The 15239-nt window shown below is 55.9% G+C and overlaps 1 protein-coding gene across 1 annotated transcript; it reads left to right on the forward strand.

Moving 5' to 3' along the window:
* Nucleotides 1–1088: 1088 nt before the first annotated feature.
* LOC128978265 (tyrosine-protein kinase ZAP-70) lies at nucleotides 1089–14377 on the forward strand. Its single transcript, XM_054396075.1, has 12 exons — nucleotides 1089–1490; nucleotides 3149–3309; nucleotides 4906–5044; nucleotides 6390–6468; nucleotides 7134–7174; nucleotides 9739–9787; nucleotides 10529–10709; nucleotides 11378–11584; nucleotides 12319–12511; nucleotides 12991–13131; nucleotides 13679–13791; nucleotides 14254–14377. The coding sequence occupies exons 1-12, from the start codon at nucleotides 1089–1091 to the stop codon at nucleotides 14375–14377; spliced, it is 1830 nt and encodes a 609-aa protein (XP_054252050.1).
* The last annotated feature ends 862 nt before the right edge of the window (nucleotides 14378–15239 follow it).

Raw genomic sequence — 15239 nt, forward strand, 5'->3', positions numbered from 1 at the left:
CACAGAGGTAGGTTGGTTGGTTTCTGGTTTGAGGCTGTTCTGAACTGGGGGGGTTCAGGATGATGTTGTAGCTTGACAGAGACTTTGGGGATAAACTCACTTTGCAGTGATGGCCTGGAGAAAAGGAGGCTGAGGGAAGAGCTTCTGGCTCTCTGCAGCTCCTTGGAAAAGGGTTGGAGCCAGGTGGGAGCTGGTCTCTTCTCCTAAGGAGCAAGTGACAGGACAAGAGGAAATGGCCTCAAATTCCATCAGGGGAAGTTTAGGTTGTATATTAGAAGAAATTTATTCACTGAGAGGATTCTCAAACACTGGCACAGGCTGCCCAGGGAGGTGGTTGAATTCCCATCCCTGAAGGGGTCTAAAAGCAACAGAGATGTGGTGCTGAGGGCCATGGTTTAGCCCCAGCCTTGGTAGAGTTGGAGAATGGTTGGACTGGATGTTCTTGAAGGTCTTTTCCAACCCAAACTATTCTATGATCCTGTGAATTCCCTGCTACTCTCCATGCAGCACTAGAAACCACCCTGGAGATAGTCAGCCAAGAGTTGGAGAACCTCCAAAGCAGAGAAGTCTCAATCCCAATTAGACCTTTCCACCACACCACATCACAGACTGAGAGAGTTGGGGTTGTGCAGTCTGGAGAGGAGAAGGCTCTGAGGAGACCTTCTGGTGGCCTTCCAGGATCTGAAAGGGGCTACAAGAAAGCTGGGGAAGGACTTTTGAGGGTGTCAGGGAATGATAGGACTGAGGGGGAATGAAGCAAGACTAGAAGTGGGGAGATTCAGATTGGATGTTAGGAAGAAATTCTTCCCCATGAGGGTGGTGAGAGCCTGGCACAGGTTGCCCAGGGAGGTGGTGGAAGCCTCATCCCTGGAGGTTTTTGCAGCCAGGCTGGATGTGGCTGTGAGCAACCTGCTGTGGTGTGAGGTGTCCCTGCCCATGGCAGGGGGGTTGGAACTGGCTGAGCCTTGAGCTCCCTTCCAACCCTGACAATTCTCTGATTCTATGATTGCAGATTTGTTTGTTTGTTTTGTTTCTCCTTTGCAGCCCCAGCCCCGTGCAAGCCAGGGCAGCCCAGCCTGTGCCCGGGGATGCCAGACGCTGCAGCTCACCTGCCCTTCTACTACGGCAGCATCGGCAGGTCGGAAGCGGAGGAGCACCTGAAGCTGGGGGGGATGTCGGATGGGCTGTTCCTGCTGCGGCAGTGCCTGCGCAGCCTGGGGGGCTACGTCCTCTCCATGGTCTGCAACCTGCAGTTCTATCACTACGCCATCGAGCGGCAGCTGAACGGCACCTACGCCATCGCCGGGGGCAAGGCGCACTGCGGCCCCGAGGAGCTCTGCGAGTTCTACTCCAAGGATGCTGATGGACTCTGCTGCACCCTCCGCAAGCCCTGCAACCGCCCCGCGGGGGTGGAGCCCCGGCCTGGCGTCTTCGACAGCATCAGGGACACCATGGTGCGAGAGTACGTCCGGCAGACCTGGAAACTGGAGGTACTGGATGTGGCCCCCAAGGAGGGATGTGGGGCTGGGTGAGGAGTGCTGCCCCGTGGGGCTAGTGGGAGGTGTCCCTGCTCATGGCAGGGGGTGTTGGAACTGGATGATCATGAAGGTCTCTTCCAACCTAAACCATCTACGAAATCTACAAAAGCTCTGCCAGAGGTCACACTGCCAGAGGTCACACTGCCAGAGGTCACACTGCCAGCCACACAATTGATTTGCAGTCACCTTCACAGGAGCACAGGATGGTAGGAATTGGAAGGGACCTCTGGAGATTATCCAGTCCAACCCCCCCTGCCAGAGCAGGACCATAGAATCCAGCACAGGTCACACAGGAACACATCCAGACAGGACTGGAAAGTCTCCAGAGAAGGAGACTCCACAACCTCTCTGGGCAGCCTGCTCCAGGGCTCTGTGACCCTCCCAGTGCAGAAGTTCCTCCTCATGTTGAGGTGGAACCTCCTGTGCTGGAGTTTCTATCCATTGCCCCTTGTCCTATCCCAGGGTGTGACTGAGCAGATCCTGTCCCCTCCCTCTTGACCCTCAGTCCTCACATATTGATAATCATTTATTAAATCCTTGACATTTGATTCCCAGAGACTTCCAAGTCCTGCCAGAAGGGCAGCTCAGACATTTCCCTCATGGAGCCTTTCTAGAAGAGATCTCCACATCTAGCCAATTTTAACCCAAAGGTGCTTAGGTGCAGGAGAGGTTCTCCAGGGCTGCTCCATGAGGCTGATCTGGGGATGCTGGTAGATAACTCACAGGACATTGCCATCTACTGGCAAAGCCAGAGGCAGAGCTGTTGAGTAGGTGTGCAGGGCCAAGGACATTAATTTAGAGTCCCCCACACGATTTCCAAAGTAGTGTCTGGGGACAGTGAGCAGCCAGGGTAGGGTAGAAGCACCACAAGGAGGTCCTAACCCCCCAGCAGTGGATGCACTCCCAGGCTGAAGGACACTCCATGAGCCTGGGGTCAAGATCCCCCCCATGAGTATGGTGACTTCTCTCTTCCCTCACCAGCAAGCCAGTGGACTTCAGCTGGATTCTCAGGAAGGGACCAGTTTAGATAAGCAAGGACCTGCAGCAGAGCAGGATTCAACCCACTCTTGCTGGAGTCAAGCCCTGTGAGGAGAGGCTGAGGGAGCTGGGGGTGTTTAGCCTGGAGAGGAGGAGGCTCAGGGCAGACCTCATTGCTGTCTACAACTACCTGAAGGGAGGTTGTAGCCAGCTGAGGGTTGGGCTCTTCTCCCAGGCAACCAGGGACAGAAGAAAAGGACAGTCTCAAGCTGCTCCAGGGCAGGTTTGGGCTGGATATGAGGAAGAAATTCATCACCGAAAGAGAGATTGGCCCTTGGGACGTGCTGCCCAAGGAGGTGGTGGAGTCACCATCCCTGGAAATGTCTCAAAACAGCCTGGATGAGGCACTCAGTGCCTTGGGTTGGTTGATCAGATGGTGCTGGGTGATAGGTTGGGCTTGATGGTCTCCAAGGTCTTTTCCAACCTGGCTCATTCTGTGGTTCTATGCTGAAGACCACAGGGACTTCAGTTCTGGGACCTTCCAAGCCTCCTGTGTTGCTTGCCCCACAGGGTGCTGTTGCTGCAGCCATGCAGCAGGCTGGCAGGAGGTCTCATTTCTCCCTCTTTTCCAGGGGGATGCACTGGAACAGGCCATCATAAGCCAAGCTCCACAGGTGGAGAAGCTGATTGCCACCACAGCCCACGAGAGGATGCCCTGGTACCACGGCAGCATTGCCCGGGACGAGGCTGAAAGGAGACTCTACTCAGGGGCACAGCCTGATGGCAAATTCCTGTGAGTGTGCCCAAGCCTGGCAGCTGCTGTGTGCTCCTGGGCTTGCCACCTGCCCCTGTAGGCACTGGTTTCATGGGTGCTGGGAGGAGGTTGGGCAGACTGTGGTTGCACATCTATCATAGAGAGGGTCTGAAACCCCAAAGCTGGTAGTGTCCAGCCAGTGTCTGGCCTCCATGAAGATCCAACCTTGAGCTTTACTTGCTCCTAGGGTTTAAATGTCTGTGTGAAGGATGGTTGTTGATGCACCAGGGGATAAGGGATGCAGAGGGTTCAGTGGGTGAAGGCATTAAACACTGACACATAGACAGTGTGTGGTCAATAAAATACAGCAGAAAGCCTCTCTGCTGAGGTGAGCCAGCCCTTCCTCATCTTCTGAATGAGACAGGGAAGGGAAGAAGTAGCTGGAGAAGGTGGAAGAGGCTGAAGGTGAAGAGACTGAGGGACCTGGGGCTGGTCAGCCTGGAGAAGAGAAGGCTGAGAGGAGACCTTATCAATGTCTCTGAATATTTGAGGGCTGGGTGTCAGGCTCTTTATGGTGGTGTCCAGCCATAGGACAAGGAGCAATGGGTACAAGCTGGAGCAGAGGAAGTTCCACCTCAGCATGAGGAGAAACTTCACAGTGAGGGTGCTGGAGCCCTGGAGCATGCTGCCCAGAGGGATTGTGGAGTCTCCTTCTCTGGAGACTTCCAAGCCCCATCTGGATGCTTTCCTGTGTGGCCTGCCCTAGGTGATCCTGCTTTGGCAGGAGGGTTGCTCTCAGTGATCTCTGGAGGTCCCTTCCAACCCCAACCCCTCTGAGATTCTCTGAAGGGTCTCTCCTCAGCCTCTGCAGAGCAGGGAAGGCACCAGTTCCAAGGGCGGGCTGCAGGGACACAGCCCCAGGTGCTCAGCCACCACCACTGCAGCCATGGCAACCTGCAGGAAAAGGACCCGGAGCTGGCTTTAAGAGTTCTGTGCACTTGCAGCCCAGAAAGCCAACCAGAGCCTGGGCTGCATCAAGAGAAGTGTGGCCAGCAGGTCAAGGGAGGGGATTCTCCCCCTCTGCTCAGCTCTGCTGAGACCCCACCTGGAGTACTGCATCCAGTTCTGGAGCCTCTGTTACAAGAGGGATCTGGACTTGCTGGAAGGTGTCCAGTGAAGGGCCACCAGGATGATCAGAGGGCTGGAGCACCTCTCTTATGAGGACAGACTGAGAGAGTTGGGGCTGTTCAGTCTGGAGAAGAGAAGGCTCTGAGGTGACCTTCTTGTGGCCTCTCAATATCTGAAGGGGGCTCCAAGAAAGCTGGGGAGGGACTTTTTAGGCTATCAGGTAGTGACAGGACTGGGGGGAATGGAACAAAGCTGGAAGTGGGGAGATTCAGACTGCACATGAGGAGGAAGTTCTTCCCCATGAGAGTGGTGAGAGCCTGGAATGGGTTGTGCAGGGAGGTGGTTGAGGCTCCATCCCTGGAGGTGTTTGCAGCCAGGCTGGATGAGGCTCTGGCCAGCCTGATCTGGTGTGAGGTGTCCCTGCCCATGGCAGGGGGGTTGGAACTGGCTGAGCCTTGTGGTCCCTTCCAACCCTGACTGATTCTATGATTCTATGATTCCTACTAGGCTGAGAGAAAGGAAGGAGAACGGAGCCTATGCCCTGTCCCTGGTCTATGGCAAGACCGTGTACCACTACCGCATCGACCAGGACAAGTCCGGCAAGTACTCCATCCCCGAGGGCACCAAGTTCGACACCCTCTGGCAGGTACCACACTGCTCTCCTCACAAGGAGAAGGCTCTTTGCCCATGGCAGCTGGTTTGGAACTCGATGGTCTTTAAGCTCTCTGGAAGTGAGGAAGAAGTTCTTCCCCATGAGGGTGGTGAGAGCCTGGAATGGGTTGTCCAGGGAGGTGGTTGAGGCTCCATCCTTGGAGGTGTTTAAGGCCAGGCTGGATGAGGCTCTGGCCAGCCTGATCTGGTGTGAGGTGTCCTTGCCCATGGCAGGGGGGTTGGAACTGGATGATCTTTGTGGTCCCTTCCAACCCTGACTGATTCTATGATTCTATGATTCCAACCCAAACCATTCTGTGATTTGTGTGGAACGCTGCCTGGGAGCAGACCGAAAGAGCTGGAGTTGGTCAGCCTGGAGAAGAGAAGGTGCCAAAGAGACCTTAGAGCAGCCCTCCAGCAACCTCTCCCTGAAGAGCACTGGGGAGGGACTTGGGACAAGGGCTGGGAGTGACAGGATGAGGGAGAATGGCTTTGAGCTGGGAGAAGGGAGACTGAGAGTGGAGATGAGGAAGAAATTCTTGGCAGTGAGGGTAGGGAGACACTGGAACAGGCTGCCCAGGGAGGATGTGGATGTCCCTCGCTGGAGGGGTTCAAGGCCAGGTTGGAGGAGGCCTTGAGCAACCTGGGCTGGTGGGAAGTGTCCCTGCCCATGGCAGAGGGTTGGAACTGGAAGGTCCCTTCCAACTCAACCCATTCCATGAATCTCTGAATCCCCAGAGCTCACCCTGGGGCTCCTCTGGGAAAACAAAAGGTTTCTCCCAGGCTTTACCAAACACAACACAACTCAAAATCCTTTCTGGCTGGGACATCAAGGACACCACACTGAGAAATACTCTTTCCAGCTCTTCTGCTGGAGATTTTATTTTTCTTTGGTCCTTACCTAACTTCCAAAGTTCTTCCCAGCTCTGACAGATATCCAGGTATAGGAGAGGAGAGGAGAAGAGTGGAGAGGAGAGGGGAGGGGAGGAGAGGGGAGGGGAGGAGAGGAGAGGAGAGGAGAGGAGAGGAGAGGAGAGGAGAGGAGAGGAGAGGAGAGGAGAGGAGAGGAGAGGAGAGGAGAGGAGAGGAGAGGAGAGGAGAGGAGAGGAGAGGAGAGGAGAGGAGAGGAGAGGAGAGGAGAGGAGAGGGAGGGGAGAGGAGAGGAGAGGAGAGGGAGGGGAGAGGAGAGGGAGAGGGAGGGGAGAGGAGGGGAGGGGAGAGGATTCTAGTCCCTGTGTGCCATAAATCTTGGAGAAATCATTGCCACACAGCTGGCTGCAATCAAAAGTGCTGATTTTTCTCCTCACAACGATCTCTTTTTCCTCCAATTCCTTTCCCAGTTGGTGGAGTACCTAAAGCTCAAACCAGATGGGCTGATTTTCTACCTGAGGGAAACCTGCCCCAACCCCAGCATGCCAGGTGAGCTGACAGCTCTGAAAGCCATCCCTGGCCTCCCTTTCCCACCCAGTGGAGTCCCTTTGAGCTACACCAACCCAAGTTTCCTTTCCCATGTCCCACTTTGCTCAGACTTGGTGCTGAGGGATCACTGAGGTCCTCTGGTTAAATGGGTAGGGCTCACATGGTGCTGTCTGCTGAAAGTGGCCACTCTGGGCCAGGCTTGACCTAGGGTGGCCCAAAGACAGGAGCAGATGGGGGAATTGGTGCTCCAAATGGATTAGGAGCTTCTGGTGCCAAACAGGTGGCTTCTGGAAATGACCTGTCCTGCAAGGCTGGCTTGTGGTGGCTCTGCAGCTGGACACTCAGACCCATGGCTCACACAATCCCAATCCAGGTGTCACCAACCTCACTGCAGAGCCTGCCCATGGGACCCTTGCTCTCCTGGGATGCAGCTCAGTCAGTCCTTGCCCTGGGAGCAGTGCAGAGCAGTGCTCCAGTGGGGCTGCACCTGCCCTGAGGGCTCACCCTCCCCCAGGCACTTTTCACACCTTGTGTTAGCTCAGGCTGTGGAAACCATCCCCTGGTGTGGGGAGGGTCAGGCAGAGGTGACCACACCAAGGACTGATTCTCTGACCCTGCCTGGGGCATGGGCAGGCTCTCAATAACTTCTCTCTCCTCATCCACAGCATCTGCAGCACCAGTCCCACCAACCCACCCCTCCATGAGTGTAAGTCTGGGGAGGCTTTGGGGGTTTTGGTGCCTCAGTGGCTTAATGGTCCTGCATTTCGAGTTCCTGCTCCTCCAAGCCTGCTCCTCCAAGCCTGCTCCTCCAACTCTGCTTCTCCAACTCTGCTCCTCCAAGCCTGCTCCTCCAAGTCTGCTCCTCCAAGTCTGCTTCTCCAAGCCTGCTCCTCCAACTCTGCTTCTCCAACTCTGCTCCTCCAAGCCTGCTCCTCCAACTCTGCTCCTCCAAGTCTGCTCCTCCAAGCCTGCTCCTCCAACTCTGCTTCTCCAAGTCTGCTTCTCCAACTCTGCTCCTCCAAGCCTGCTCCTCCAACTCTGCTCCTCCAACTCTGCTCCTCCAAGCCTGCTCCTCCAAGCCTGCTCCTCCAAGTCTGCTCCTCCAAGCCTGCTCCTCCAAGCCTGCTCCTCCAACTCTGCTTCTCCAAGCCTGCTCCTCCAAGCCTGCTCCTCCAACTCTGCTCCTCCAAGCCTGCTCCTCCAAGCCTGCTCCTCCAACTCTGCTCCTCCAAGCCTGCTCCTCCAAGTCTGCTCCTCCAAGTCTGCTCCTCCAAGCCTGCTCCTCCAAGTCTGCTCCTCCAACTCTGCTCCTCCAAGTCTGCTCCTCCAACTCTGCTCCTCCAAGCCTGCTCCTCCAAGCCTGCTCCTCCAAGTCTGCTCCTCCAAGTCTGCTGCTCAAAGCCTGCTCCTCCAAGTCTGCTGCTCAAAGCCTGCTCCTCCAAGTCTGCTTCTCCAACTCTGCTCCTCCAAGTCTGCTCCTCCAAGTCTGCTCCTCCAACTCTGCTCCTCCAACTCTGCTGCTCAAAGCCTGCTCCTCCAAGTCTGGTTCTCCAAATCTGCTCCTCCAACTCTGCTCCTCCAAGCCTGCTCCTCCAAGCCTGCTCCTCCAAGTCTGCTTCTCCAACTCTGCTCCTCCAACTCTGCTCCTCCAACTCTGCTGCTCAAAGCCTGCTCCTCCAAGTCTGCTCCTCCAACTCTGCTCCTCCAACTCTGCTCCTCCAACTCTGCTCCTCCAAGTCTGCTTCTCCAACTCTGCTCCTCCAACTCTGCTCCTCCAACTCTGCTGCTCAAAGCCTGCTCCTCCAAGTCTGCTCCTCCAACTCTGCTCCTCCAAGTCTGCTCCTCCAAGTCTGCTCCTCCAAATCTGCTCCTCCAACTCTGCTCCTCCAAGTCTGCTCCTCCAACTCTGCTGCTCAAAGCCTGCTCCTCCAACTCTGCTCCTCCAACTCTGCTCCTCCAAGTCTGCTCCTCCAACTCTGCTGCTCAAAGCCTGCTCCTCCAGCTCTGCCCTTCTCCACAGCTCAATAACTCAACTGGAGTATATTAAGGCCAGCTGCAATGCTGTCCCCTTTCCAGCTTGGATGGGGCCAGGGAATAGCTGGGCACAGCTACCATTAGATCTGAAAATGGTTTCCATTCATACTGAGCTCCTTGCAACATGTGGGCCTGTCCTTGGGGAGCCTTCTCCTCCCTGCCCTCCTTGCCAGGCAGGAGCAAGGAAGACACAGTCAGATTCTGGGAACACTCAGCCTGGCTGCTGGCCCCCAGCCAGCTCTTTGTGCTCCCTCCACATCCCTGGCCTGGGGGAATGTCTGGGCTCAGTCACTGCTCCCAGTGCTGAGCAGTGTTGAAACCAATTGGTTTGGGAGACTTGAGTGGCCCAGCCCAGAGCCCAGAGGAGGCTAAAGCAAGGTTTGGAGCATTCAGCCATCTTCTCAGAGAGCTTTCACAACCTGTGGTGGGCTCCCATGTTGTGGAGACTCTGCAGCAAGCAGTGCTGGTGTGGAAAGCTCTGCTGGACAAGTGGGTGCCTGTCATAGAACCATGAAGGTTGGAAAAGCATTCTAAGATCATCCAGTCCAACCTTCCACCACCTCCATGACCACTAAACCATGTCCCCAAGTGCCACATCTACTCATTTGTTCAGCCCCTCCAGGGCTGGGGACTCCACCACCTCCCTGGGCAGCCTCTTCCAATCCCTGACCACTCCTGCAGCAAAGAAATTTTTCCTCATCTCCAACCTAAACCTCCCCTGGCACAGCTTGAGGCCATTTCCTCTTGTCCTGTTGTTAGTTACTTGGAGAAGAGGCCAACACCAGCCTCCAACCCTCCTGCTAGAGCATGGTCACCCAGAACAGGTTGTCCAGGATCACATCCAGGCAGGTTTGAAATATCCTCTCCCTTCTCAGGTAACCACAGAGTCCTCAGCAGCTCATCCTGCACAGCCTGGGTGGATGGAGGGTGATGCTGCATTCAGGCTCTGTGGCACTGAACCCCCCAGGGTCTGATCCCTGAACCCCCCAGGATCTGATCCCTGAACCCCTCAGGATCTGATCCCTGCTGTGCAGCTGCAGGGGAGGGAGCTGCCAGGCAGGTCTGGAAGAGAAAAGTCACCTTGATCCCACTCCAGTCTCCTGTGCCCACCTCAGGCCCTGTTAGAGGGAATCAGCAGCTGAGCTGCAGAGCCTCCTCAGCCCTCTCCTTCCCCATTTCAAACTGAAGCAGCTTGCCCTGGCTCCTTTATCCACTTTATCCCTGTTTCTTTTCCAGAGGAACCTTGGCCCTCTGAATGCAGATGGATACACCCCAGACCCTGTAGGTGAGCACCTTTGGAAGCCCTCAGCTCCTAACAGAAAGCAGGACCTGGGGGTGCCACAGGAGCCATGGGGGTTACCTGGCACAGCTGTGGGACCACATTCTGGTCAAGGAGCTGGGCCACAAATCCACTTCCTTCCAAATCACAGAATCCCAGCCTGGTTTGGGTGGGAAGGGATCTTTTAAAGCTCATTCAGTCCAACCCCCCTGCAGTCAGCAGGGGCATCTGCAGCTAGAGCTTCCAGCCCTCCCAGTGTTGCTGTGGCCTCCTCTGGCCCTGCTCCATGTCCTTCCTGAGGGCTCCAGAGGTGGTCCCAGCACTGCAGGTGCCCAGGAGCATCCCAATCATTTCAGGGTCCTGAGACAAGAACACAGAAAACTCTTCACCCACCCTTAGCTCCCAGTCACTCAAACTCTGTCCCATTTTACTCAGTAGATCAAACCCTGTCCTGCTCTCCATCTCCCACTACACTCTCAGTGCACCCAGGGCTGAGCTCCTGCACATGTCCAGGTCCTGCTGTGTGCACTGGGAACACTCAGACACCTCAGCCCATCCTGACTCCTGCAGCAGGAGAGGTTGTGGGGCAGGAAAGGAAGGGAGATGCCCAGGAGGGAGGTCTGGATGCAGGAACTTGAAGGAGAATTGGCCAAGAAGCTAGAGGAAAGCTTCACAGGCAGTGAGGGAGAGAGGCATGGGGAAGGCTCTGGCATTTCTCTGTCCTTTACAACTGCTTCTCCTGGCAAGGTGCAGGAAGCTCACACCTGCTCCCCATGGACACCAGTGTCTATGAGAGCCCCTACAGTGACCCTGAGGAGCTGAAGGATAAGAAACTTTTCCTGAAGAGGGACCACCTGATGATGGATGAAGTGGAACTGGGAGCAGGGAACTTTGGCTCTGTCAAGAAAGGAGTCTACAAAATGAGGAAGTGAGTGGTGCCCTGCAGGGTGCTGGGGGAGAGTGCTCCAGGCTGAGCTCAGAGCTGGCCCTTGCTAGGTGCACCCTAAAGTGCTAATGGGGTGTAAGAGGTGCTCTGGAAGGTCAGAGATGGCTTTCCCTGGATTGCCAGGGGCAGTCTCATTGCCCTGAGGCTGTGACCTGCACTGCATGCTCCTGAACCTGCCACTTCTGAAGGCATTTGCTGGGCTCAGAACTCCAGGCTCCTGAGGTCATCTTGGCCTGTGTCAGGGCAAAGGAGTGAGCCTGAGGAGCCAGCCTTGGCTGTCTTGGGGCTCACCCAGATGGTCTCTGTCTGCTTTGGGCCTGAGCTTCCCCCCTGACCAATGGCATTGCTGATGCAGATCTCAGTGAGGGTGATGCAGATCTCAGTGAGGGTGATGCAGATCTCAGTGAGGGTGATGCAGATCTCAGTGAGGGTGATGCAGCTTCAGAGCTGCAGCTGCCAAACACTTGTAAGGCTGAGGAGAGCCTTTCCTCTGGGACCTTCTAGCAGGCCTGGGATGCCAGCAGAGCTCAGGGCTCCAGCCAAAGAGGCTCCTGAGATCAGCATCAAGAGATCAAGGAGTATCCCATCAGCAGTGGCTGCCTTGCTGGCTGGGCTCCATCCCCTGAGTGCTCCTCTCGTGCCCTGTGCAGGAAGCAGATTGATGTGGCCATCAAGGTGCTGAAGAACAACAATGAGAGGACAGTGAAGGAGGAGATGATGAAGGAAGCTCAGATCATGCACCAGCTGGACAACCCCTACATTGTCCGCATGATTGGGGTCTGTGAGGCAGAGTCCCTGATGCTCGTCATGGAGATGGCTTCTGGAGGGCCACTCAACAGGTTCTTGGCCTCCAAGAAGTGAGTGACTAAAATGTGGCTGGCTGAGAATCTGCTCTTAGGCTCTCAGAGTAGCTGAGGCTGGACAAAGCCTTTTTAAGCTTCTGAAGTCCAACCATCAACCCAACCCTTCCAAGCCTGCTGTCAAACCATGGCCCTCAGCACCACATTTCCATGGCTTTGGGATCCCTCCAGGGATGGGGAATCCACCCCTGCCCTGGGCAGCCTGGGCCAGGCCTTGGCAACCCTTCTGGGCAAGAAATTGTTCCTCATGTCCATCCTGAATCTCCCCTGGGGCAACTTGAGGCCATTCCCTCTTGTCCTCTCTTTTCTAGCTTGGGAGGAGAGCCCAACCCCCACCTCACTGCAACCTCCTTTCAGGGAGTTGTAGAGAGCCAGATGGCCATGGGGTTGTGTGACCCAAGTGCAGGACCCGGCTCTTGGCCTTGTTGAACCTCATCCCACTGGCATCAGCTCACAGATCCAGGCTGGCCAGGTCCCTCTGCAGAGCTTCCCTCCCCTCAAGCAGATCAATCTCCCCTCCCAGCTTGGTGCCACCTGTGGCTTCCCAGGCTCCCTGCTGCCAGCACATCCTGGCTCTGTGGGTGGAGGGAAGCTGATAGCAGCAGATGTCCTTTCATGTGAGGCAACAGGCACTGATGCTTCTGGAGGGGGCATGCCCATGCTGGAGGGCACCATGCTGGCAGGTCCTGTGTCACTGCATTGTCCTTCCCTCTTCCCTCTTCCTTCCCCAGAGAGGAGATTGCAGTCAGCAACATCGTGGAGCTGATGCACCAAGTGTCCATGGGGATGAAGTACCTGGAGGAAAAAAACTTTGTCCACAGGGATCTGGCAGCCAGAAATGTCCTGCTGGTCAACCAGCACTATGCTAAGATCAGTGACTTTGGTCTCTCCAAGGCTCTTGGTGCTGATGACAGCTACTACAAGGTAAGTGGAAGCAGGGCACAGGATCTGTAGCTGGCAGGAGCCCTCCTGGCTCTGGGGGGCTGGCATCTCCAGAGGTAGGTGGTCTGGGCTTTTCCCTCCTGCATGACCACATCCCACCCAGGCTGGCATAACTGCTGTGCCACTGCAAGGGGCTCTGCAGAGGTCTGGGTGGCAAGGTGGAAGCTCAGGTGGATGCAGAGGGGGGATGCAGTGCAGTGGGGTGGTGGGAGAGAGGAGAGGAGCCAGAGCAGGGGGCAGGGAGGAGGTGATGAAGAGCAAGCCAGGGCTGATCTTTGCAGCTGTGAACAGCTCTGCACTGAGCCCTGGGGTGTCAGAGAAAGGTGGCACCATGGGCCAGTGTCCTGTACCCAAGGCTGGCTGAGCAGAGCCACCAAGACAGCAGGGCCTGGCAGAAGGCAGGTTCAGCTCCAGGCTGGCTGTGTCTCAGGCTGGAAATGTTCTGCTCTGCTTTGCTGCAGGCCAGGACAGCAGGCAAGTGGCCCCTGAAGTGGTATGCCCCGGAATGCATCCTCTACCACAAGTTCTCCAGCAAGAGTGATGTGTGGAGCTATGGTGTGACCATGTGGGAGGCCTTCAGCTATGGGCAGAAACCATACAAGGTGAGGCAGGGCTGGGGCCAGGGGGCTTGGCTGCCACAGCACAGCCTCCCCCTCCCTGGCAGGCTGACACACACTGCACCTACAATTTCTGTTTCCTTGAGTGGGTGCTCCTCACACTGCTGAGCAGAGGGGGAAGGAGATCACAGAACTCCTGAGGTTGGAAGGGACCTTTGAGAGCATCAAGTCCAAGCTCACCCAGAGCTTACAATGCCACCACTGCTGCTAGACCACCTCCCTCAGCACCACATCCATGCAGCTTTTAAACCCCTCCAGGGATGGGGACTCCACCACCTCCCTGGGCAGCCTGGGACAGTGCCTGAGAACCTTTGCTGGGAAGAAATTGTTCCTCACACCCAACCTGAACCTTCCCTGGCACAACTTGAGGGCTCCCAGCCCTTTTAAATACCTCCAAGGGCGATGACTCCACCACCTCCCTGGGCAGCCTGTTCCAGGGGCTGGGAACCCAGGCCCAGCTCTCACCTCTCTCTTTTAATCCTGCTGCCAGCTCCAGAAGCATTAAAGCATTTCCCACTTGCTCCTGCCCTAGAAAATGAAAGGCCCAGAGGTCACCAGCTTCATCGAGCAGGGCAAGCGCATGGAGTGCCCCTCAGGCTGCCCAGCAGAGATGTACAACCTGATGCAGCAGTGCTGGACCTACAGGTGAGGCTTGCCCCACTTCAACTCCTTGCCACAGGTTTCTTGAGCACCTCCAGGGATGGGGACCCCATCACCTCCCTGGGCAGCCTCATCCAATCCCTGGCCACTCTTGCAGCCAAGGAATTTTTCCTCCTCTCCAGCCTAACCCTCCCCTGGCACAATTTCATGCCATTTCCTCTCCTTCTAGCACCTGATCCAAGGGAGAAGAGACCAACTTCACCCCACTTCACCCCAACCCACTTCACCCCAACCTCCTTTCAGGCAGCTGGAGAGTTTTAGAAGTTGGAGAAAAGATGCCACAGCCTCTGTGCCTTCAACCCTCTCCATCCCAGCTGAGTCCCAGCTGCCTTCCTAAGCCCTGCTACAGCTGTGCTGCTCTTCTCCCCCAGGCTCCTCTCTGCTCAGTATCCTTTCACTGTGCCAATCCACTTCCATCCTCTCTCTTTGTCCTCTCTGCCCTCACAGGTGGGAGGAGCGCCCAGGGTTTGTGGCTGTGGAGAACCTCATCCGCTCCTACTACTACAGCATTGCCACCAAGACAGAGGATGGGGCAGAGACAGAGGCCAAGCCCCAAGCAGCTCTTGCCTGAGCTCCCCTCTCTGTTCCTCAGCACACAGCCTTCCTGCACAGCACCTGGAAAGGCTCTTTGTGAGTTTTGCTTTAATCTCTCCAGCACAGGTTTTGTTCCTCAAGCACCTCCAGAGCTAAGCAGCTGGGAGGTGATGCTGCCCCAGCAGCAGCCAGGGGCACTCAGCTGTGCCAAGCAGCTGGCCATGAGCTCCAGCACAGGACACAGCACACACAGCACCTTCCTTCTAAGCCACTTCCAGGACCTCAGAGCTTGATGCCAGCCAGGCTCAGGAAGGATGAGCTGGCCCCAGAGACCTGGATTTTCCCAGCTCCCTCACCAAGCAATTCTTCCACAGCAAACCACCAAATGCACTTCTCTATTGAGGTTCCCAAGGGTTGTGACAAAGGACAGGGAGCCACTGAGTGCCCTTCTCCTTGCCTTAGGGCAAGAAGCAGTTGGTGCCCTGCTGGTTCTGGGGAGAAGCAGTGGAGCAGAGCCTCATGGTGCTGCTGCTTTGTCCTCTGACCACCCTGCCAGCCACAGCCCTTAAATCCTAGGGCACTGCCATGTGTCTGCTCAGCACAGAGCGTGGTGGTTAAGGCTCCTGGATCCCATCTGGTCCCTCTGTGCTAATGAAATAAAGACCTTGCTTTTCAGGCCTGAAAATCCATTATCCTGTAAATAAACCATCCTATTTTTTTTTAACATACCTGTGGCTCAGGCTATTGAACCAGCACAAATGTTTGCAGCTGCTCCAAGCTGACAAGAAAGGAGCTGCAGTTTCCCTCCATTAGCTCAGAGTTCCCCTCACAGAAGGTTGGGGGCTGGAAGGGACCTCCAAAGCTCATCCAGTCCAACCCCCCCTGCCAGAGCAGCATCA

The sequence above is a fragment of the Indicator indicator genome, chromosome 36, assembly GCF_027791375.1.
Source record: "Indicator indicator isolate 239-I01 chromosome 36, UM_Iind_1.1, whole genome shotgun sequence".
Lineage (NCBI taxonomy): Eukaryota > Metazoa > Chordata > Aves > Piciformes > Indicatoridae > Indicator > Indicator indicator.

Excerpts from the sequence above, each read along its gene's own strand:
- LOC128978265 (XM_054396075.1), top strand. The coding sequence starts at position 1,089 with ATGCCAGACGCTGCAGCTCACCTGCCCTTCTACTACGGCAGCATCGGC. Across the intron at positions 6,469-7,133 it reads CCCCAACCCCAGCATGCCAG|CATCTGCAGCACCAGTCCCA; the intron begins GTGAGCTGACAG and ends CCTCATCCACAG. Across the intron at positions 11,585-12,318 it reads AGGTTCTTGGCCTCCAAGAA|AGAGGAGATTGCAGTCAGCA; the intron begins GTGAGTGACTAA and ends TTCCTTCCCCAG.